The sequence below is a fragment of the Odontesthes bonariensis genome, chromosome 11, assembly GCF_027942865.1.
Source record: "Odontesthes bonariensis isolate fOdoBon6 chromosome 11, fOdoBon6.hap1, whole genome shotgun sequence".
NCBI lineage: Eukaryota > Metazoa > Chordata > Actinopteri > Atheriniformes > Atherinopsidae > Odontesthes > Odontesthes bonariensis.
The window spans coordinates 23933865-23957741 of NC_134516.1; the positions used below are offsets into that span (position 1 = coordinate 23933865).

Here is a 23877-nt window from a genome sequence, read left to right on the forward strand (position 1 = left end):
AAAACAGACCAGAACACCGATCACATCTGCAAATCCAAACCTTTAATTGTGGTAAAATCAGAATAGTTGCACAATTTCTTTTTTTTTTGTTGTTTGTTTTTCTCTTCGTGCAGTGCTCTTCGTGCACAACTGCTAAACTAATACATAAAGCAAATACTAACTACCAGGCCGGCGCTGCTGCAGGGTCACACTGAGGGGTCTGGCCATTCAGTAATGATGACTACGTACAGTCACCTCTTTATTCATGTCGGATGATCTTCTTCATGACATTGAAAGAGAAAGGGTTTTTGTGCACTTTGTTTCCTGGAGTGCCTGCTCAAAATGCTATTAGTGCACACAGAAGCCGTAAAGTGTGATTCTTCAGCATCATCTCCGACCTGTTGATGGCGGCTTTGTTGGAAACGCTTTGGATTCCCAACCGAGGCTACAGTCAATCGAATAAGCCCCCCGGTATCGGCACACCGGCTGCTTTATGAACCTACAGTAAAGATTTACATTGTTCTCATGCAGGTCACGTCATTCTTAGGTTTAAGACATCCAAACCGATCCCCATTTCTGACTGGCCAGAGCCTCCGCTGTGACGGCACGAGTGCACCGCGGCCTGAAAATATGCAAATCACAACAACGTAGCAATAGAACCACAGTTAATTCTGTGTGATAAAGACTTCAAAGATGGCCACTTTGCCAAACATTCACAACAAGGGTTTTAACGAGAAGGAAAGTGTAAAGATTCCAGAAAGAAAAGGGGAAAAAAAAAATTACAAATTTGACTTTGAGAGAATCTGGATACTTGTTTTTTGTACTGCGTGTCGCTTTTTTATTTTATCTTTTTTATTTATTTTTTTTACAAAAATGGTCATTGATCATAACATCTGTATTTTTTTTTATTATTTTATTTTTTAATCCAAACCTTGGCATATATGGCGTTTCCTCGAATGTGTTTGCCAATTAAAAAATATGGCCATTTACGGTCAATTGAAACGTCAAATTGTTGGCGACGGAATCTGTCGCACAAACAGATTTATGGATCAGAAATGTGACTTTAAAGGTAAACCGGTGTGGGGCGTTTCTCTTCACATGTCACGGTCACATCTGTAACTACAGTCGGCGCTTCACGGGACACCAAGCGCCCATTGTTGGATCTGGTAAATGTTACAGAGGAAAGGGCCTTTCGTAGATATTTTAATCCCAAAAGGGTCAGACACAAAATGTGCACATGCATCACTTTACAAACAACAGAACACCTGCGTGCTTCTCCCTTTAATGCCTGAGCTGATGAGTGTTTTTATGATGCCGTTATTTAAGACATTAACATCGGGTTTAAACCCTTAAATGGTCTTCAATTGATCTTTCCAACTGTGTCAGATGCTGAGAATGAAAGACTTTCAGGAGTTGGTTTTCAAACGATGCTCCGCTTAAATGGCTAAATTGGTCTCCAGTGGACTAATTGCTGAGCTGGTAATCTTTTCATCCTACGACCATCGAACCAACAGTAAAGAGCCAGAAAGCCTTGTGGTTACCATCCATTCTGTAAGCACTGCCGTCTTTCAGACTTCAAAATCCTGTTTTGCACAGCAGAAACGGACAATGAAGACGGACCACCGTGTCGGTAAGAACTGTTGAGTTACAGGAGACGATGTGCACGCAGCACGAGTCGTTTTGCGCTGCCGCGGTGTGTCTGACAATCGAGTGATTTTGGCACTAGCGATAGCAGACGTCAACACATCCCGTTACGGTGACATGATGAAGGTGAAAGCCCCACTCGTTGCATCTTTAACATTAAAAAGCTCACACTACCCCAGAAAAAACAGAAATTTTCACTCATACCAATGACATTCAACATTCAAGTGCCAGTGTTTTTGTTTACTGTCTTTTGGTCAAGTCACTTTGTAAAACATCGACTTTTGTATTAGGCTTATAAAAATAAATATTTCTCAAAAATGCTCGATAAATTACACAAACTAGCAGCGAAAGTAGACTCGAGAACTCTGTGTGCAAACAGCTGAATCCTACGGTTGCTGTGAACTAGAACTCCACCTGGTCCCATAAAAATAAAAACAAAACGAGAAAAAACAAAACAAAAAAAACAACTAAATAAAACGGTTTCTTATTTGGAAGAACCTTTCCATACAACACAAACACAAACACACACACACACACCTCTCTTTTTAAACACCCGCCTGTGCAACACTGCTATCACTCTCATTCATACATACCCTATCAGAGGTGTGAAGGATGTGTGCTACAGGAGACTCAAGGTAAACAAACTTCAAACCAACAGAAGGATTTTCTGTAAAAGTGTCAGGATTTTACATCTTTATACTACAGAGGGGCCTGCAGGCCGCAGCAATGGGAGCATAGCACCATTATTTGTTCTCCATCTCTATCGAAACACTCCTGCCTGCTAGCGTGTAACCACAGTGTTACCACAGCAAATGATCAGCTTGCCTGTTACCATAGTTAATTGCTGTATATCGAGCCAACGAACTCAGCTATCTGCTCCATTAGGGCTGGGTATCACTGTTGACTTTAAGGCATCAAAAGGTTTTGGAAATAATTGTAAACTTAAAGTGCTGGACTTGGAAATGAGAACTTTCATCCAGAGGAAATTAAAGCAGCACGGTCAAAACAAGTCGGGATAGATTCATGTCATACAAGCTCCCCACAACTAAAGGTTTCAGCCACCTAAAACAGGCCTGCTGTGGTTTCTGCATAGGTACAGGTAAACACCAACAAGCACACAGTGGAGCTTGGTATGTTTCCACACAAAGTTAAGCTGAGCTACAGTTATCACTTGGCTGGGCCATAAAATCAGACTACTTATCTTGTCCCGTGATACAAGGACACAGAGGGGGATCAGTTTATGAATGGAAGTTTGCCTTTCTCTATTCCATTAAGTGGTGACCACTTTTAGCTTGTTAGCATCTTTTTTTTCTAAACTAGCTGACCTATTATATCTCAAACATAAAACAGCTGACAAAGAACTTAACTGGCACATTAGTGCCATGTCCAACTGTACGCCGGATAGGATTACAGCCATCCCTTGGGGTTACGCTCCGTTCTAACCGGCTTCTTCTGTTACTCACGGGTCAAAGTCGAGAGAGCACACACAGAGCACCTAAGGCCGGTTGGGTCGGATAGAATTTATACAAACGGGATTAATGAACTTCCAAAAGCATTATCTGGGTGCATTCGTCCGATTGGACAAATATTAATCAATAACAAAAAAAAAAAAAAAAAAAAAAAAAAAAGAGTCATAACCTGTTTGCGTTTGTTTTAGAAGGTACTGTTTTCCTTTAGCATTTTAGCCAGCTAGCATTTGCCAATTAACAGGTGATGACAAGGGTTTTGCAGATGGCCTTTTAATCAAAGCATTGGACACATTTTTAATCAAGCGACGATGACAGTCCAAGCAAGATCGAGCGTTAAAATTCACTTTGACTTTCTACTGACTGCACTTGGGGCAATGTGGCAGACCAAGAGACTGACTTACATTTCCATCTGTAACCTTGCTAGAAGCATAGCTTTTAAAAAAAACAACAACGAAGAAACTAATATATCGCATTATTCGTAGGACAAAAGATAAATCTCAAAGTTCCAGCAGCATGAGGAATTACTTGTTAGTATAAATTGTGCCTGAATCTTACCTGAATCTGTTTGTGCTACAGATCTGCAGAAAGCATAAACCTTCATGAATTGTTACATTTTCCTAGTTCCATTTCGGTTTGCTTGCCTGTCTGTCTGTCTGTAAGATGGACTCCACAAAAGCTACAAATAGTGAGTTCCAGAAAACTTTGTGGACAGGTTGCACATTGGTAAAACTCCATGTCTGAAAACTATGGAACTGAATTCAATTCCTTTTCTTTAAAAGAGAAAATGGGGCTCTGGCCTCTCTGGAGTTTTCCTAAAGTTCGTTCAGCTCCTTATTGTGATCGTACCTTGAGGTAGTCGATGTATGACATTCCCACTTGAACACTTCCTACTTTGTGATGAATTAATGTTCATAAATTTCTTCCACTCAAGAAATTGTTTGGATTTTACATCCGACTGAAAAATACCCAGCCCTAACCTATGTATCTCAGTCTTTCAGGAATCAGTGATGCAGTCATAACAAGGCACTGTGCATGGGTCAGAATTTGGTCTGATTTCACCGTTGTCGTTTCACTGTGCTCCGACACAAACTGAGCACAGAAAAAACTAAATAAAACCACAAAAGTAATCCATAATTGTGAGCATAAATTCAAAGCAAGCAATGTTACTTTGCTTTGGTTGAAGTTCAATGCCGGGGGGATATTTGTGATGAAGAAGGGCGGCAATTTGGGGCATGGTTGTAGTCAAGTGTTGCCCAAACATGGTTCATTTGGTAATTAACACCAAAAAATGAAATAAATACGATTGAAAAAGGCCCAAACACGTTGCATATTTATGTCATTGTCAGAAAAATACTCAGACGGGACCGATCTATGAACGATATGAAAAAAGAAAAAGAAAAAAAAGAAGTGGTTTGTTTATGTTTCACCTTCCATGACTTGCCATTTAAAAAAAAAAAAAAAAAGAAAGATCAAGCCAGCAGCAGCTGATCATGTGCCCTTTCCTTTATCGCCCTCTAGTGGTTGGTAGAAGGCACGGCAACATTTATAACCTAAACCAAATTCAAACAAAAAATATTAAACACACGGATTATCCTTCATAAGAGTACTTTAGTAAGTTTAGCATTTATATCAAAACACACAAGTCTGCACTAGCTGCCTGCCAAGTCTGTGGTTGGAAGCAGGAGCAGCTACGGATTCAAGTAATGAACGCTGACAGTATTTCCAGTGTCAGCTGACATCTCAGTCAGGCGTCAAAATTGTGTTATTCAGCCAGCATCGCAAGGTAAAATGCGTCTCATTTTTGTAACAGACGTAACGGCACCACTTTGGCCTCCATATCAGCCGATGCATATCAGTGTTCTCCATCGTGGAAGACACAGGTTAAAGGTGCTAGTTTATAGTCTGACAACTACCAAATAACTACCGATGACCATGACAGCCGCTTGATAAATCTTAACGTGTGAAGGTTAAAAAAAAAAAAGAAAAAGAAGAGGAAATTCATCGCAAGGGACGTGAATTTTAAGCAAATCGTTATCCTTCATAAATGATTGTCATTTGCAACTTACTGTCCCTTTACGGATTCAGGTTTGCTGCTGGTTTTACCTCAAACTTTGCGACAGGTCTAATCTAAGATGGAGACTATCCACCATTGCTGCAGGAGAAAATAAACGGTGTATTCATACCATGGCCACAGAATTAAAAACAAACAAAAAATAAATAAATAAAAACCCTTAATTCGCTAACAGATGCTAAACTCCTCCATTGGGACACCTCTAACAGTTCTGGTCAGCAATTTTACTACTAGTCCAACCAATGTAGTCGAGCCAGTACTACACTGCAATTTCAACTGCAGTAACATACAACTCCTCGTGCTACAAGAGCCGTTTATCTGACAGCGGAACAACACTTGCAAGTAGCTGAGAGCAAATGAAAAGTACTTTTCTGTTTTTTTACGTCGTTTATAACCGGACAAAGGCAGCAACTCGCCGAATAAGGCAGCGAGCGTCGTGCCATCCTTTAAAGGCCGTCCTTAAATGGTGCGTTGTCCCTTTACGTTTAACGAGAGATCCCGTACCATGAATTCTAACGTAAGAGACTTGTGTGACTTGCTGTCTGTGTGAATCCTCAGCCCGTCTTTAAAAATGTTAAAGCCAACTAGTTCATCTGACCTCCCTCCAGCATGTGCTCGAGGGAAATGGATCTGGAGAATGAGGAACGCTTATTCAAAAATGTTAAGAAAAAAAAAATAGAAGGGAAAAAAAAAGGAGACGAAAATCTGATCGATTTCTAAAAATCACCAAAGCCTGCTGTAAAATTGCATCCGTTCGCTTGGCGTTTTTAACTCCTTGACCAAAAAAACAACAACACTTGCATATGTTTTATTGTCTTGGTCCAGCTTTGTCACTTGTCAAAGCCAGTGGGCAATTTGAGGAGAGCTGCCTCGTGATCATCAACTCCTACTGGTGAACTTAAGCTTGAACACAGGGAATTTTCCAGATTCAATATCTCCAAAGAATTCCGAGGTTGGTAAACTGAGCTCAAAGTGCCCACTGAACAAAGCTTACCAGACACCGTCTGGTCCAATGTTGAGTGATCCAATGCAATTTTGTACGTTTCAATGATTTCACATTCATTTTCTGTGGATGGTCCTCTCTTGTGGTTTTAAAAGAGTAGAACTATTTACATTTAATCTATGTTCTTTATGTAAACAAAATAAATTAAGAGCCCGATATAACAATAATAATAAAAAAAAAGAAGCTATTTTTCCCCTCTACACAACCACGGAGCTTCTTCTTTTGGCTCGTTCTGCTGTTAGATGACACAGCGGAGGGATTGGACCATTAAACCGTCCAAACGCGCAGTGGAGCTCCCTTTACAGACTCTATCGGGGATAAAACATGGAGATCCTGGGCGCAGCTCAACTACTGTCCTTTGACGTCTACAGCAGAGCCAAGCGGGGCAAACCAAGGACATGGTTAATGCCATCGGTTCCGTTACGCCACTTTTCCAGAAGCAAAATTTAGCCTCTCGGTTACTTAATGTGATCCACAAAGCCAAGTCATGCACTGAACCTTCCTAGCAGGGTGGCCAGGCTCAGCCCGCACTGGCCACGCTTTCAGTCATTAGTGTCGTTGTAGACACGTCATGCAGACAGAGGGTGGATAAATTGTGGTAGCTGCCAGTCCAGAGACCAAAACCGCTGCCTCTCCTGTGAGTGCGCCAATCTGAAGAAATAAAATGGAGGGGGGCACATGTGGGCCCACATGCTGCCAGTGTGTGTTTGAGTTGCAGGCTAAATTGTATTTCTATATTATTACAAGAAGTCTGGCGCAGAAAGTGAGCTCAACATAAACGTGATGAGGCCAAACAAAGAGGGACAGCATCTGTTGACAGAATATCGTAGAAAGAATGTAAAATTTGATTTGGAAGTGCCAAAAGAAGATACCTTAGAGTGGATACAGGAGATGGCTAAAGAGTGCTCTGAAAATGTGGCATCGTGTCCTTGGGAAGCCCCAGCTATCAATGGAGTCAAATGAGTAAGGTCTTTACTTTAAAGCCTGACCTCAACGAATATTAAGAGACCAAACAAATAAACTGGAAAGATTTATTTTTTAGAGAAGACTCTTTTTCACTTAACTCTCCAGGATAGAGTGAGCATGAAAGTTTTGAGCTTTTTAAAAAAAATCCTTTTGTTGTGTATCCACTTGAAAGAAGATTTTGACAAAACGACAGCCTCTTTGGTGGAAGCAGATCCAGTTTCCCATGAGCATGGAGGCACTAAGAGTAACATGAGGAGAGCCACTCGCCCCGATTTGATCATGCAGCAGCAGCAGCAGCAGCCGTGAACTGTTTGAAAGGTCTACAAGCGGGAGCCAATATAGTTCCAACTGTTTTACCAGATAAAGTAACTTAAAATTGGACTCAAAGTAAGTTATTTCTTTACAGTAAGAGGGAGAAGCAAAAGCACACGACTGCTGCTGCCCACGTGGGTTTTGTTAGTAGCTCAAGTCACCCAACAATTAGTGTCCCAATGACTCTGAGAAACCAAACTGCAAGCTCAAAGCAGAGCAGTAGATGTGACACAAGGGTCAAATGAGCAGAACTCTTATTTCCCAAAAGCATAAAACCACTGTGGTAATATCTGCTTTTTGAGTCATGTTCCAAACTGTTTTTTTGCAACTTCTTTCCCACAATAAATGCAATGTCATTTCGGACCAATGCGAGTCTCTCTAAATGACCGTGCATTTGCAGCGGTTCCATGCTTTGGGGAATCAGCTCATCAGTATTTCTGATGAAGTTCAACACCAAGAGACGACGAGGAATTGCTTTGAGTTTCCTCATCGCGGTTTTTAAGTTTTTTGTTTTTGCCAAGGTTTGATTTAGTTCAAGCTAAGTTTGTTTCCTTCCAAATGGGAATGAAGTAATACATGTTTAAACCCACACATGGCATCAAATACACTTTTTTTTTTTTTTAGTCACCCTTGGCCTATAGTTGTAGCCAGTAATGCATCATGGCATTAAAAATAATGACGATAAGAGACATAATTCAAATTCTTAAAGGCACAGTACATAAACAAATGATTCTCCATATTTTTTTTGTTTAAAACAAAGAAAAGTGGGCTGTAATTAAAGACCCCGTGTCTTAAGACTGCTTGCTAGCATCAGTGCTAGCTAGCACTAAGTTCTCGCTGGCATTCCACTGATGGGGAACTTCAGTTTGACCAGCCCCTCGTTCTTTTCCTTCTCAGACCTCAGTAAGTCAATATATCAACATTTTAAAAAGTGGAAACAAAAAAAACAAAAAAAAAACAAAAAACAAAGCTGTTTCCCTGGCCTCTTTTATGTATGTATAAGTGTAGGAGACCTCAGCCAGTTCTTATATTTGAATTTATATGCAGACATTTTCCTTTGACGTCTTGCCTATCTCTATACTTTAGAAAAGGTTTTGGCCGGTGATTTACAACATGGCCATGCGTTAAATACAAAGAGGATGTGAGTTACACAGGAAGCCCGACTGGCTTTGGGTGAATGAAGACAAAAACAATGAAGCCAAAACTCAAATTAGAAATGGGAAAAAAACAAAAAAAAAACAAAGATTTTGCCCTTTCTACAGCTATTTAAGAGAAGTCCACACATTTTAAATCTTAACACGTCCTATCTCAGGGCATTTGAGAAACAACTTGAACTTTAACTGGTTATTTTCTTCCAGACAAAAAATAAAATAAAAAATAGAAAAATAAAAGCAGCGAGAAAATTTGCTAAAAAGTTCCTCTCTGAGACCAAATATCGTTACTTGCTGGAAGCCAATACAAATCTGTGTCCAGTGTTGAAATGTAACCAAGGGAAATTCAACAATTTCTTTAAATGTGGCCTATATCAAGAGGTGAGATTAAGAAAGAAACCTTTGTAGAAACAAAGGCGGAGATGGAAAGCTCAAGAAAAATCTAAACTGAGAAAAAGACATGAGTGAGTGGGGATGGAGGGCTATATAAATGAGTATAAATAGTTTAATAACATGCATGTGAGTTGTGGGGGATAATGGAGAGACAAACGGGATGAAGAGGAGAGTGTAGAGAAAGGATGGAGGGTGAGTGAGAAGAAGAGAGATGAGTGAAGAGGGGATAGAGACACCTAGTTGCCCCACCAGTCAACTTGAGAGTGTGAGTAGTTGCCTCCGTAGCCGTCACTTGTGTAGAAGTTGCCAAAACCACCTGAGAAGAAGGAGAAACAGGAAAGTTAATGAAGCAAAAGGCTTTCCCTCGTCTACAAGTTCAGGTTGGGCTCAGAAACGTTAGCTTTGTAGGTCTTTTGCCGTCTAAGCCTCCTCACCTCCTCCGAAGCCGCGGTTTCCTCCATGTCCGACCTGGTTGCGACCTCCACGCCCTCCGAATCCTCCTGCGTTGCCTCCAGCGGCCGTCTGACGATAATCGCGGGCTCCAAAACCACCAGAGAACCTGGCGATGAAAATCCAATACACACAAACTCAGTCATACACAAAATAAACTTCACTGCATTTGGACAAAGCAGTGATTTTCTGATATTTATACAGGACTGTGCAAAAGAGCCACTCATCACTTCTTTATACAGTACATGTCCAGGAAAATAGGAATTAGGTGCAGCGACTTACTGACACATGTGCAACAAACATACATACGATACAGTACGTTAGGCAAAAACGAATTTATACATTTTCTTTGAGATTCAAAGTATATATTTTGCACGAGCACCCTTATTCTTCAACACAGCCTGAACCCTCTCAGACCAGCTTTCTGTCATTTCTTTCAGTCGTCTTCAGGAATAGTTCTCCAGGCTTCTTGAAGGACATCCCAAAGCTCTTCTTTGGATGTGGGCTGCCTTTTGTTCCGTTCTCTGTCAGCATGATCCCGCACTGCTTCAGTAATGTTGAGCTCCGGGCTCTGGGGAGGATTCATCCCTCCATCAGACCTGCTGCCACTGATTTTCAGTCCACTTCTTGTGTCCTTTGGCATAGCTCAGCCTTTTCTCCCTGTTTCCCTTCCTTAAGAACGGCTTCTTGACAGCCACCCTTCCATGGAGCCCATTTCTGATGAGGCTTGGTCCAACAGCAGATGGATCAGCTGAAGGTCCAGATGCATCTTTCAGCTCCTGTGTCAGGTCTTTGCTGGATTTTTTACTTTTTCTGAAAGACATCACTTTCTTATACTGTTCATCTGTTTTAATATCTTGTGTTCTCCATATATCCAATTTCCTCAGTTTTTTTAAGGCTACACTGCACCCCATGCTGAGGTAAAGTATACTTTTGCACAGCAGTATATTTTAAAATGACACATTTACAGTCTAAAGGGAGATTGTGTATGTGCGCACCTCTTGGAGCGTCCTCGGTTGCTGCTTTTATGCTGGTGTTCATAGGCCAGACTCTCCAGCCATGAGGGAACTTCCTGTTTAGCCTCTACTAGGATGTCGAGCAGGTCTTTAGTGATGTTTCCGTTTTTGTCATTGAAGAACGATGTGGCCAACCCTACAAAGACCACACATGGGATATAAACGGATCCAGAAACATTGAGTATTTGAAAGATAAAAGCTTTAAACCACAGATATGGTAACTCAGAGGGTTGCTTCCATCGACTTACCTAGGTTTCCGACTCGTCCTGTACGTCCGATACGATGGACATATTCCTCTATGTCACTTGGCAGATCGAAGTTAATAACATGTTTCACATTGGAGATGTCAAGACCTCGAGCTGCAACCTGAGGACAAAAGACAAAAGCATTAAGGGTCACATAAAATAATGGAATACTCTGCATTAAACAGTAAGTTTATCCCTTTTTGTGAGGAAAAGTGATCACTGTGTAAATAATTTTGATTTTTACTGACCGCTGTAGCCACCAGAATGGGACATTTTCCTGATCTGAACTGATTCAAGGCCTCCTCTCTGTCTCGCTGGGAACGGTCGCCATGGATGCTGGTGCAGGCATAGCCCTCCCGATACAGGAAGTCCTCCAAGGCATCAGCGCCTTTCTTGGTCTCCACAAAAACCAGAGTCAACGAGTCCTTTCCTGGTCAAAAGAGAGAAAAAATGCCTGCAGTTAATGCTGCAAAAAAACTAAATTCAACCTGACAGTCGCAGTATGTTTGGACTGATTATTAGAAACTCAACTGAGTTTGGAAAGCCTGTGCAAGCGAAGGCACACGCCATATGAACTACTGACTACACTCTGTGTCAAATAGATGTTGAACTGAAAGTTAAGGGGACACAAAATCATTGGGAACCATTTTCTGGGGAGGATTGAGGATTGTTTTTTTTTTTAACACAAAATATACTCCAAGAGTAGCCAAGATCCAAACCTCCCATCCTACTATATGTCATGGATCTGACTTGTAACTGTTGGGGTATGGCTGTACAATGAATAAAATGTAATCTTCTGTTTTGATTACTGGAGCACAGAACAAATAAAACTTTATATTGCGCAAAAAAAATTAAACACCAACATGCAAATCAACATTGTTGATTTCCCGGTTTATACAACAAGAGCAAAGTCTGTTGCTTTAGGTGCGATATGTGCATCGATTCAGTTATGAGGTGCATAATCACAGCATTATTGGCAGGTCCTATATTCATTTGAAAGGGTCACTCAGTTGGTGATGTGACACATGCAGGTTCCTTGGATAAAACTGACCACATCGCACTACAGTCAATGTTTTTCCAGGAACAGAATGCAACAGAGGATGCAGTGTGGATAAAGAAAATAAAGCAACTAGCAGGATCAAACTAAACAGCATCTGCAGCACAGAGTTTTCATGCAGGGACTACTACTGCCACAGATGGAAAGACTTTGGTCACTCTGCTCTTTCCCCACTTTTATAATCCATCAACAAATACTTATTGGCCCACATTTAGATCCTCGTGTTGGCTATAAGCCATCATCTCGTAAAAAGACACTTAAAGAGTACAACATGACCAGACTCTCTCCATCAAGGCCATGGGTCTGACATGAAGACGCCACAGCAACACACTGTACATAAAGATGTCACAATAAACTCCTGAACTATAAAAAAAACAAACGACAGGTATGTTTAATCTAAGCTAAGCACACCTGACTTGTGAAATGGTACACGTAGCCTAAATGAACCGAATAAACAAGGATTCTCCGTCCACAGAGAAGAATAAAGAAGTCAAGCAAACTTAATCAGAATATGAAATGAGATATATAAGTTTTTTGATTGTGGATCTTACCAGGTTTCTCTATGTTGTCTCCAGTATTGTCCTGTACCTCGTTGGGGATGACTTGGGATAAAACCACACCAAAGTTTTTATACCTAATACTTCTGGGTTTTACAGAGGTTTAACGGCTCTACTCAATAGGTGCTTCTCAAAGTCAAGGGTGCTTCCTTGGAAAGATAGGGCATTCAAGGTATGTCCCCTTTAAGGATAGGAAAAACTTAGTCCATGTAATTGGGAAAGAAAGAAACAACACATCATGGAACAGACCTAACAAGGTCACAACAACGCTCACCACCATGAATTATGTCCTATATTCGACAGAGGAAAAACAGATGTGGCTGTAAAACAGCTGGTAGTGGAACAGCTAACAGCCAGTTATACTGGTAAATCAAACTTTGCTCTACTTTGATTGCACACGTTACAAAGCACCATTACAGTGACAACAATTGCGGTAAAAACTAAAAATGAAATGCATATGGCGCCAGTTTCAATCCATCTCCAGTCAATGCAATCTTCAAAGTCCTTCGAGAAAGTCGATGCACAGAAGCATCCTCGAAATTCACCGAATGAAGGACGAAGTCCTTCAAAGGATGTTTGACATAACTCTTCTTTGCTGAGATTTCACGACGTGGCAATCTTGAGACAAAGCCCCAAAGGATCCTTCCTTGAATTTGAGAAGCACCTAACAACACTGACTTTGAAAAGAAAATGGCCATTTTCCCAAGCACAAGCGTGACTTTTTAGACCTTTTTTTTTTTTTCTTTTTAAATGTTTTCTTTAAACTCGTTATTCAATATTTGGTGAGAAACAACACAAATATGCTCAGGTATGATCACTGCAGTTTTGAAGGCCAACGAAGGGAAAAACAAAGAGCAACTGGATGAAATGTCAACTATAAAACCCGGCGGGTGTTTCTTGCCCAAAGTCTGCTAATTATCGAAAAATTCACGTTTCAATTCAGAAATTTTAAGTGCCATTTATGTATATTTGCAGTGCTATTTTCCAAGACGTTAAATATTGTGAAATATATTTTCTAAATGTTATGAAATAGTTCAAAGACAAGGGGCGCTGATGGACATTACATTACGGTATGCATGATACAGGTAATGACGTAATGGCTGACATGTAAGGATGACGGTATGATAATGACGAAAGGACAGGGGAAATATAACTGCACTGGGCACAGAAAACTACATTCAGGTGGCAGAATCTACATCAGTAAAAGCTAATTGGGATAATTAATTAACTGGGTGGGAACAAATAAACAAGAGTCATCAGAAAGCAACAGTGAAGGCGAGGTTACACATGACAGTAATAATAGGATACACAGAGGTTTCTAACTTGAATCAGAAGCTCAAAGATGAAACAAACAAGCAAACAAAACCATGTTTCCAAGTTTTTTTTCCACTATGGGCATTAACACTTTTTCAAAAAAAGGCAAAAACCACCCCAGTGAGTAGAAAAAGTTGCCATTTCTATCAACATTTTTGAATGCAACACCTCACAACATGCAAACTAAAATACTGATGGTTATCGGTCGTTATTGCCGATAGATTGTCTCACCTGTGGCACTGAGCAGGTCCAGGAGAAAAGACCTTTTATCGCTCTCTTCAACCCAAACAACTTTCTGAGTAATGTTCTCTGAGGTGGAACCCACTCTGCCCACTGCCAGGAAGATGTACTCCTCCAGGAAATCCCGAGCAAGGATCTGCAGAGGGAGCAGACGTTGGGTTTTTACCAGGCTAGCTTTGCACATTCATTTCCTAACACGAGCTTCCAACTCCTGTTTTCCTGAGTCAGCTCTGGCAGCCGCTCACAAGCTGGCAGGAGAGATTAATCTCTGGAACAGGGAACTGGACTCACTACAAACACACCTGGATCTCTTTAGGAAATGTCGCACTGAACATCAAGGTTTGTCTGATGCCTTTGTGCGGCATGGTGTCCTGTTCAACGATGCGTCTTATCTGTGGTTCAAAGCCCATGTCCAGCATACGATCAGCCTCATCGAGGATGAGGTAGCTAAAGAGAGCAGAAAAAAAATGGAGAGAAGTTTAAAAACATAAACAACACCTTATAACTTCATCCGTAATTGTGTCTGTGTCTTACTTGCAGTAGTCCAGTCCAATCTTGCCTCTCTCCATCATGTCTACCAGCCTACCAGGCGTGGCCACCAGCAGGTGGCAGCCTCTCTCCAGCTCTCTAATCTGCTGCCCAATGTCTGCTCCTCCATACACGACGCAGGGGCGCACTCTGGAGCGGTAGGAAAACTAGCGAGAAAACAGCAAGGATGAAGATACACAGTCATTTTTCATTGCAAAAAAAAAAAAAAAAAAAAAAAAAGGAATACGTGCACTGCTTGTATATACCTTCCTGGCTTCATCATATATCTGCAAAGCCAGTTCTCTGGTTGGAGCCAGCACCAGAGCGATCGGGTACTGTTTACGGCGCCCATACTTTCCATTCTCCTGCAAATCCATGAGAACACCAGGTGTCAGTCGAACAGCAATTCTTTTTGGTTTTGAGCTTATGATGGATAAGAAAGTACAGGACAGAGCCATCTTAAACTCAAGTGCAATCTTCACATTAATACAAAACAGGCTACAGGTCTAAAATTACTTGGCGAACGTTTTTTTACTTATGAGCAAACATCCCTAAAGGTGTTATGATATAAAAGGAAGGGGCTGCAAGAGAACTTACAGGATGGGGATCATATAGGGATGTTAGAACTGAACAGTTATGGGGACTGGGTAATTCCCAAAGAACAGAATTTTGAGTAAAACGTTAAAAACTGAGATCAATCACAGTTCCTGTGGGGCACACACAAAAAAAAAAAAAAAAAAAAAAGGAGGAAAAACTTCCTTCAACAGTTATAAGAACTAAGAAAAGGTTCCTGGTGTCTGAAAGTACTCAATTACTTTTTTTCTGCCTAAAAAATTAGATCTTTCTTTTGTTATTCGGAGGATACACAACAGGACTTTAAGCAAATTAAAGTAAAACATACATGTAAAACCAATTTAACCCAATCTTCAAATTCTCTCGGCAACTGGACCACTCCCTTTTAAAACCACAAGGAAATAAAGTAACAGTTCTGGGGATGCTAGAATTTCTTACCTGTCCCGAGGTTTTAGCTGCGTTAATAGCTTCTCCTGGTCCATCTGTGTAGATCTGGCTGAGAATTGGCAGCAGGAACGCTGCCGTCTTCCCAGAGCCTGAAAAAACATGCACGTTTTTTTCACATGCATCCGGGATCAACAGAGCCATCATTTCAAGGCGTCGTGTCAAAAATCTAGTACCAGTTTATTTTACTCGTTTTGTTTACAGAAGCACGATGCACTACATTTGTGTTACCCGTCTGAGCGCATGCCATGAGGTCCCTCTTGGACTTGATTATAGGAATGGCATATTTCTGAACAGGAGTTGGTCTGGTGTAGCGACTCAGAGCGATGTTGCCCATGACGATCTCACCCATGTCCACATCTTGGAACTATTAGATTGCAAACACACACAGAAACATTTACAAAAAGAGTTTTGGAAACAAAGCCTGCGGCTGTATTGTTAGTTAATACCAGCAGCTTACGCTCTCAATGTGGTGAGGGCAGTTCTGTCCCGTTGCCTCGACAGGAATGTCATCATACTTCTCAAAGTTGATCCCAGTGTTACTGCCGGAGAACAACTCACTACAGAAGAACAGAGCAAGTTAGTCAGTGTTGGACAATTTCATGACTTACATCAATTTGTTTGATTGAATTACTTTGACTTAAAGCGATACTCCGGAGTAGATTCACCCTAGGGTCATTTGAACCGTGATATCCAGCCAAGTAGCCCACCTGCAGTTTTTTCGATATTGGCTGAACATCAGCCGAGTTACTGAGTTATCCCGAATAGCTTCGTACAAGGGTTAATGGAACCTGGTCCGTATCTCCAAAATTACCACACTAAAATCACATGCCATGACACCAAACTTCTACAGTAGTACAAATATGGTCTGTACTCACAAAACGATGCATTTGGAAGTTTGAAAATAGTCCAGGAGTTTATTATTATCAACACAAGCCTGATAGCTTTTCTGCTGCTAAAGCTGCGTCGACGTCACTTCTGGGAGCTTCAAAGTAAGATGAGGGTTGATCTACTACTGTAGACAACAAAGTATATGCTATATTCTACATGTTTTTTTTATGAATTTTTATGTTGTAGAGTTGTGAATTTATTTTATCAATGGAGAAAATTGAGCAGCCTTGCTTTGTTGTCTACAGTTGTAGATCAACCCTCATCTTACTTTGAAGCTCCCAGAAGTGACGTCGACGCAGCTTTAGCAGCAGAAAAGCTATCAGGCTTGTGTTGATAATAATAAACTCCTGGACTATTTTCAAACTTCCAAATGCATCGTTTTGTGAGTACAGACCATATTTGTACTACTGTAGAAGTTTGGTGTCATGGCATGTGATTTTAGTGTGGTAATTTTGGAGATACTGCCAGGTTCCATTAACCCTTGTACTAAGCTATTCGGGATAACTCAGTAACTCAGCTGATGTTCAGCCAATATCGAAAAAACTGCGGGTGGGCTACTTGGCTGGATATCACGGTTCAAATGACCCTAGGTTGAATCTACTCCGGAGTATCGCTTTAATATGAATGTCTCACGGCTGTTTGGTTTTTATAATAATTTTATTTCAATGTCTAAACGCTGGACTGGTCAACTAATTATCTTTTTATTTGGTACTTCTTATACTTTGTAAGAGTTGGGATGAACTGCAAGACCTTCTATTCAGAACCACAACAAAATCTAAATCATGCCTCGATTTGGAAATCTGCAGACATCTGCAGGGAATTTAGTTACTGTTCCAGGATTTCCATGTGCTGAAGGAAAAAGGACTTTTAGGTAACAATTCTCACTTAAATTAACTATTAGTTGTTCTCGTAACTGATCAGTTCTCTAAATCCAACTTGTTATTCTATGACACAACATCCAATAAAATCCCAACAATACCAGTGAGAAAGGGATTTTACAATCAAAGCATTTACAAATGAATGGTCACTGACACATCCTACTGAAGTACTAAACGTATTAGGTTATCCATCTCTCCTGATCTGGAGCACAACCAGTTCATGGGGTGAAGCAGACTCACTGTTCGACGCGTTCGTTACGTGGTGTTGGTTTGGACCAGTCTCCTTCATCCCTGGACTCATCCACCCAGCGGCTGTTGCCTCCTCCACCACCACCACCACCACCACCAAATCCACCATGTTCAAACCTGAGCACAGCACACAAAGGCCAACGTATGGTGTTGCTAAAATGCTTTCCAACAAACCACACCTACCCAACTCTACTTTTTAACAGCATGCTATGTCAGGCATTATTTGAGAAACTGTTCTGCCATCATAACAGAGGTGCTTTCTGTTCTGTGGAGCATCAATCGGAAGATATTTCAGAGCTCACCTTCCTCTGTTAGCATTGCTTCTGTCATTAAAGAATGCAGACTTCCCTCGGTTATTGCCGAAACTGCTGTAGGCATCCTTGGTAGTGTTCCAGCCACCTGCATCTAACAGCAGCATTGATGAGAAAGCATCAGAGGCTGGCTTTATACATACAGCGTTACAGAACAGTTTCAAATCACACTCTGGAGAAAAGTACAGATGGTCTTTGAATTGAATCACGAGCAATGTTTACAATAAAACGTTATTCACACAATGTATTTACGATCGCTCTGGATTTTATATTTTAAAAAAAACAAAAAAAACTTTTTGCAAGCAAACAGTTGGTATTTTTGACTTTGTGCAGTCTCACATTCACAAACAGACCACTGGCATTTCAGTGTTACCTGCGAGTCCCTTCCCTCATTTTCATTTACAGTTAACAGCACAGAATTTCATTTCTAAATGCAGTCAAGCTAAACCATGCTTTTATTCTCATACCCACCAAAGGCCATGGGCTGTGCCGGGTTGATGGGGTTGATGGCGTTGATGGGGTTGAATGAGCCACCCCTGTTGCCTCGGTAACCACCTCCCCCAACACCTCCTCGTCCTCTCTCCATGCGAGGTGGGCCACGGTTAAAGGAGTTGCCAGTGATGCGGTTGTCGTGGTAGCCGTTAACAAAGTTGTTGCGCCCTCCGTCCCAACCATCTGAGGAGAAAGGAGGATTAAAAACTGGGGGAAAAAACAGGAGGACATTGATATCACATCTGTAGGATTACTGATCATCACAGCTGTTAACGTGAACGTGCTGCTTATTTAGTCTCAGTGCTCTTAAACTGATAAAGATCATTTCTACCTTATATAGAATATGTAGTGAGGCACATTCAAAGGTCTGGACGGTAGGAGCTGCGGAGTCTTTGTTTTAAATTTTATCTAACAAACCTATAAATTCAAAGCAGGAAGTTGCAAATGAATGACTCGTTATATACACCTGCAGTAAACAAATATTTAACTGCCAGGGTTATGAATACAGTTCTGCACCATTTACTTTACTCCGAAAAACAAGTGTAAGTAAATGTTGTTCAAACTTTGTTCTGCCGTACATTTATCTATAATAATATAGCTGCAGCACAGAGTTGTTATTTTCCAAAGCATCCGAGACAAATGACAGAAATTTGTTTCAACTGTAGCTGAAGCTTCTGCTCTCCATCTGACCAGATGTCTGTATCATAACTGCTTCCATCTACCACCGTTTTGATTAACACAATGCTCTGTGTAAGGGTTCTTATGAAAAAAGTAAAATCGTGACTCTAGAAGCACTTTGTGCTTCTATAGTTGAGATGCAGCTTCTCTTTTCTTCTGACAACCCGCTGTGACTGTGCCGAGAAGGCGCCCTCAGGTGAAGCAAACACAATGTTTTCCTCAAGTTGGTAACAGCTATGGTGTTACTGTAGTGCAATTAAACTCTCATGAGTACGACACCGGCTGTTCAACAAGCTTAAACATGGAGAAAAGGGATATTTTTTAGCTGCTTCAATGCAAGTTCCACACAAAAATAGTGCACTTGGTAAGCTAACATGGATTATTGTGGCAACATCACATGCAGCTGTCAGAAAAGTATGAAGGACTATTATATTATAGCCTCAGCCAACACATTTCGTGCACTGCACATATTGCACTCTCACTCTGGCTCTTTCCATCACGTAGAGACCTTTAACAGAAAAGTGACCAGTGTATGAAGAGATTGATGAAATAATGTTATAAATAATATTATATAATAATGAAAAATGATCTAATCTACTTCCTTACTGTTTAATCTGTGGATTCAGGTCTCTACATTCTGTGCTGGCCACCTTTACATTACTACCTGCTAGTGCTAATATCTAGTCACTGGTCTTTAAGACACTTATGCCAACAAAATGTGGCTAATCTGATGTTGGTGGAGGTTCAGATAGGAACTTACAGTTAGCTGCAGGTGCTATGGTGTAGCCCCCCTGTCGTCCAGCAGCAAAAGCATTTCCTACTAGATAGAAACACAGTTGTTGGATTATCGTTAGGGTCAGTTAAAAAAAAAAAGCAGTTGCAATAAAGAACGTTTTTACAAGTGGGTCGGCAGCGTTTTCATCACTAATATGCCACCTGCTTCACACTATTCCACTAAATATCTGATGCAGCTGAAGTATGTAATGTAACTCAAACATTGCAATACTTTAAACAAGTAGAGGGAGAACTGGACATGGGAAAGTTCTCATAAAACCATGCAATGTAAATGGAAGCCGCTCCCTTTTAACGAGCAACCTTCTTTTTTGTATTCAGACAGTATAAGACTGTTTGTTGAACCCCCTCACCATTTTCGGATGCGTCTTTATTCCGTAAATGTGGAGGAATGTATCGCCCTGCGACAGTGAACAACAAAGTCCAGCATCAGTTATAATGGATATGTTCATAGCGCATACACAAATGTATTAAGTTTTTAGATTTATTGTGGTAGCAATAGGTTGTTAGACCTAGAACCAGGCAATGTTTAGAGCTCAAGTTTTTTTTTTTTTTTTATTTGATCTTGTTGAATGTATTCCCTGCATTAAAATAAGTGCATGCTTTATACTTCCATCAGAAGTCTACTAATTAAAATCTTAACATGAAGGAAAAAAAGTCCACAATGATAAAACTACAGGGTCTTCCTCTAAAAATCAGCATTCCCTTCATGCATAACTGAAGCTATAAAACAAACATTTTCCAGTGGTGGCGCACCAGCATGTCTTTTCTCAGGGATTTAAACTACACCGCATTCAGTCTTTTCCGTCAGGAGTCATTTCACCAAAAGAAAACGAGAACACAATGGTAACAAAACATGTCGACTGCTTACTGTTAGTACCTCCACCTTGTCCATCTGGAGCGCTCAAGTCCAGGACAGCGAGCTGAGAAACCAAAAGTAGACAGAACAGACATAACTCAGAATTGTACAGAACTGACTCTTTTACCTAAACTCTAAGTTAATTTAATGTAAAGCGAAGGGGGAGCCCGACAGCAACTAACTCCTCCAAACCTCTTGGAAATCCTGACATTTCACTCCTCTTTTGCTTGTAACACACCACTTGTTGTTGCTGTAAACTAAATCATCCTCTCACACTGTGCCAAAATGGTATTTTTGTTTTTTCCCCCCCTTTTGATTCTCCATTTTGTGGCTTTAAGTGGCCAACACAGAAAGGAGAAAGTCCAGCAATGTCAGAGTTAATTTGAAAAACCTTGTGCACATCTCCCCTTCATTAACTGCTCTTTAACACTTGTTGTGTATTTCTTCTATGCTGTGTAGCGTGCGTCCTGAACCTGTAGCCAGTTAACTTTGGTACTCTGCGTGATGGATTGGAAGTGCAAAAAGCCTAAAGGTGGTGAGGAAAAGATAAGAGATAAAAAAATAACTTTTCTTTTGGTGCTGCTCCTACTTCCTGGTGGGAGATAAATGTACTACATATATTACATTTTAGCATATGTGAGTGTACTTGCAGTCAGACTCATGTTTAGTGAACTTAAAGTGTGGTAATTATTAGTTAACTTGAAGTTTACCATTTTGCAACAACTAGTTTTGTACTACATGCATTTTAGTTGTAATTAAAGTGCAGAAGAGCAAAACTTAAAAGTGCATTTATTGTATTTTTGTGTACTGAAGCGGAACAACATAAAGCCCACTTACGTGCATGGCTGTGTGCGTGTACAAATTCAAATGCTTGATTTGTATAATTAAGTGTACTTACTTTGCTTTTATACAAATACTAAAAATTTATTGCAAAAGTGTCACTGCTATTAAGACAATATGTCACTAATATGTTCTTATTCTATTTATAATAGGCTCAATTATACTTTTAACAAATGTCTATTAATAAAAAAAAAACTTACGAATATACTTTATAACTGCAGGTTGAAATACAAGTTTAAAAAGTGAGGCTTAAATTACACGCAAATGCAATTTAAAAGATGCAAGAACTATAGGGTATTAAAATCTGTATTTAAAAAAAAAATAAATAAAAATAAAAAATTAGGCTTTCAGTTCACTGGTACAATAATAATTCTGAGAACACAAGCCTGCTCCCAACCAGAGCTTTAATGGCTACCGTCGCATTATTTGAAAGGCTTCTAATACTAAAAGCTAACGTTTGTATATTTCGCAGACATTGCTAAGGGCTGACCAGCACCAAATTCCCGGGCCACTTCTTTACCCCAGTCCCCCCCTGCTACAGACTACTTTGTCCTCAAAGCAATAAATAGACGCTCATTCATCATGATTAGCAATGTCAATGTCGTAACCCTAACCCAATGTCAAATGTTTGATAAAGAAAAACTGGACAGAAGATGATTAGCTCAATTGATGGAGGAGGACAGAAATTCCCATGGATATATATTATTTCAGACTTAATGTTGAACTGTAAATGGCTCGACCCCAGACACGCACAGACTCTCTTATTGTGAAACCAACTCACTGCACTTAGCCACAGCTGATGATGATGGGCAAGAGATTTAATGTTAAGTGTGTCATTGTTGTCACTGGTGCCACAGGAAAACCCTTTGGATATGTAATCGCGAGGCTCTACTTTAGAAGCACATAGAGCAGCTTTTCATTGGTTTATTCTGCATACGGATTGTTCATAAGAAGCTGCGAGATTTTTTTACAAGGACAATTCGTCAATTATATTATTACCAAAATATCAACTGAGGACATGCAGTGCTTTTCTGTTGCTATCCAACTGCCTGAGCAGACACAGCTTGACTACGTTTCTGATGACGCAGATGAAAATGACTTTTTCCCCCCTTTCGCAAAAGCGGAGCGTAGTAAAGACCACCAAGAAGTCTGCATATACTGCGTATAATCAGAAAACCCGACGGGGGAAAAACCCCGCATTGTTTATGAGCCAGTCCCGCTAGCTCCATCCTTTTTCACCTCCATTTTATCACTGGATCAAGCTGCAAGACAAACGCAGTGAACATAATAGTTGATGGGTGCGTTACATGTGCTCACGCGGGCGAGCCGACAGAGCCACTCGGGTGCAATTTGTCATCGCAACTATTAAGCATTTTGAGCTTTTCTCCCGCACTCAAAGCGACCTATATTACATTATTAGTACCATTAGACTTAGCACACCCAGCTTTATTGCAAAACAGCAGAGAAATATGTATGTTTCCGAAACTATTTTCCACATCGTTTGCTCCGGTCCCCGCTCGCAGCCACTTTTGACGGTGCAATTGAAGCGCACCCATTCTACCTAGCACGATAGCATCTCGCTAACGGTGTTAGGCTAGCCGGCAAGCTAATGTTTATACCTTCTGTTGTCTCACTTTTAATTAAACATATTTCACATATTAAAGACACGGCTTACCTGCTGCTCTAGACCGTGGGCATTTTCGACGGCCACATGACTCATAACTATAGAATATGGAGGAAAAATGTTGGCGTTGAAAAAGGACCTCTTTGTTTGCCGGGTTTGATGTTATTTTTTTTTCTTCCTTTGCCTCTAGCCTGTTTATGTGGTTACGGCAGTTGACACTTATTCAATTGGTTTAACAGTTTTACGAAATTCCGCAAAATGCTAGTCTCGAATTTGACGTGGCGTTAAATTCCTGTAGTTTAGCTTTAAAGATGATACTTGATGCAAACCCAGCTGCGTCGGTTTGCTCTTTAGCTGAGGCAGAGATGAAGCCGTCATGCAGCCATCAAGGTAGCAACAAGCAAAGCGTATAAACATCCGGTTACTACAAAAATAAACGTCTTTTTCAACGAAAGTGTGTGTGACGTTTTGGCAAATACATACACAACGAATGTAAAATATTAGAAATTATATAATTTTGACAAATGGTGTTTTATATGTGTTGGACTAAATAAATAAATTGAATCAAAATCAAATTAAAAACATGTTTTATTTCTCCAATGCGTACAAAAAAATGACACACGCTAAATATCTTGCTTTTTCATACTGGTGCAAAAGGAAATTTAGAGATTACTGCATGTACACATTGCCGTACGTTGGATATGTTTTTGCAGAGAAAAAGTTAGCTATAATCAGCTAACAGCTCCCCTTTGTCATCAGATTTTTCTACATTTCCGGATTGCTACTGGTTTTTAGTAGTTAGCTTGATGGACTCATCCAAAATATAATTAATTCGGAAATCGCGAGATTTT

At 40.4% G+C, this 23877-nt stretch overlaps 1 protein-coding gene across 8 annotated transcripts; it reads right to left on the reverse strand.

The window, feature by feature from the left end:
* Window positions 1–20: 20 nt before the first annotated feature.
* LOC142391866 (ATP-dependent RNA helicase DDX3X-like) lies at window positions 21–23421 on the reverse strand. Of its 8 annotated transcripts, none has more exons than XM_075478048.1 (20): window positions 23078–23421; window positions 20584–20626; window positions 19672–19728; window positions 18213–18416; window positions 17733–17835; window positions 17422–17547; window positions 15873–15972; window positions 15644–15779; window positions 15407–15504; window positions 14662–14760; window positions 14402–14562; window positions 14170–14314; window positions 13859–14003; window positions 12308–12358; window positions 10948–11129; window positions 10703–10820; window positions 10437–10590; window positions 9423–9547; window positions 9238–9304; window positions 21–601 (listed from the first exon to the last, which is right to left on the reverse strand). In XM_075478048.1, the coding sequence occupies exons 1-20, from the start codon at window positions 23120–23122 to the stop codon at window positions 529–531; spliced, it is 2232 nt and encodes a 743-aa protein (XP_075334163.1). In that variant the 5' UTR covers window positions 23123–23421; the 3' UTR covers window positions 21–528. The 8 variants fall into 8 exon arrangements, with proteins under 8 accessions (XP_075334163.1, XP_075334162.1, XP_075334160.1 ...); XM_075478047.1 differs by having other exon boundaries at window positions 19672–19731; XM_075478045.1 differs by having other exon boundaries at window positions 20575–20626.
* Window positions 23422–23877: the final 456 nt, after the last annotated feature.

Coding starts and splice junctions, on each gene's coding strand:
- LOC142391866 (XM_075478044.1), bottom strand. CDS start 23,122: ATGAGTCATGTGGCCGTCGAAAATGCCCACGGTCTAGAGCAGCAG. Junction 14,315..14,401: donor ATTGGACTGGACTACTGCAA/GTAAGACACAGA, acceptor TGCTCTCTTTAG/CTACCTCATCCTCGATGAGG. Junction 14,004..14,169: donor CATTTCCTAAAGAGATCCAG/GTGTGTTTGTAG, acceptor CTCCCTCTGCAG/ATCCTTGCTCGGGATTTCCT.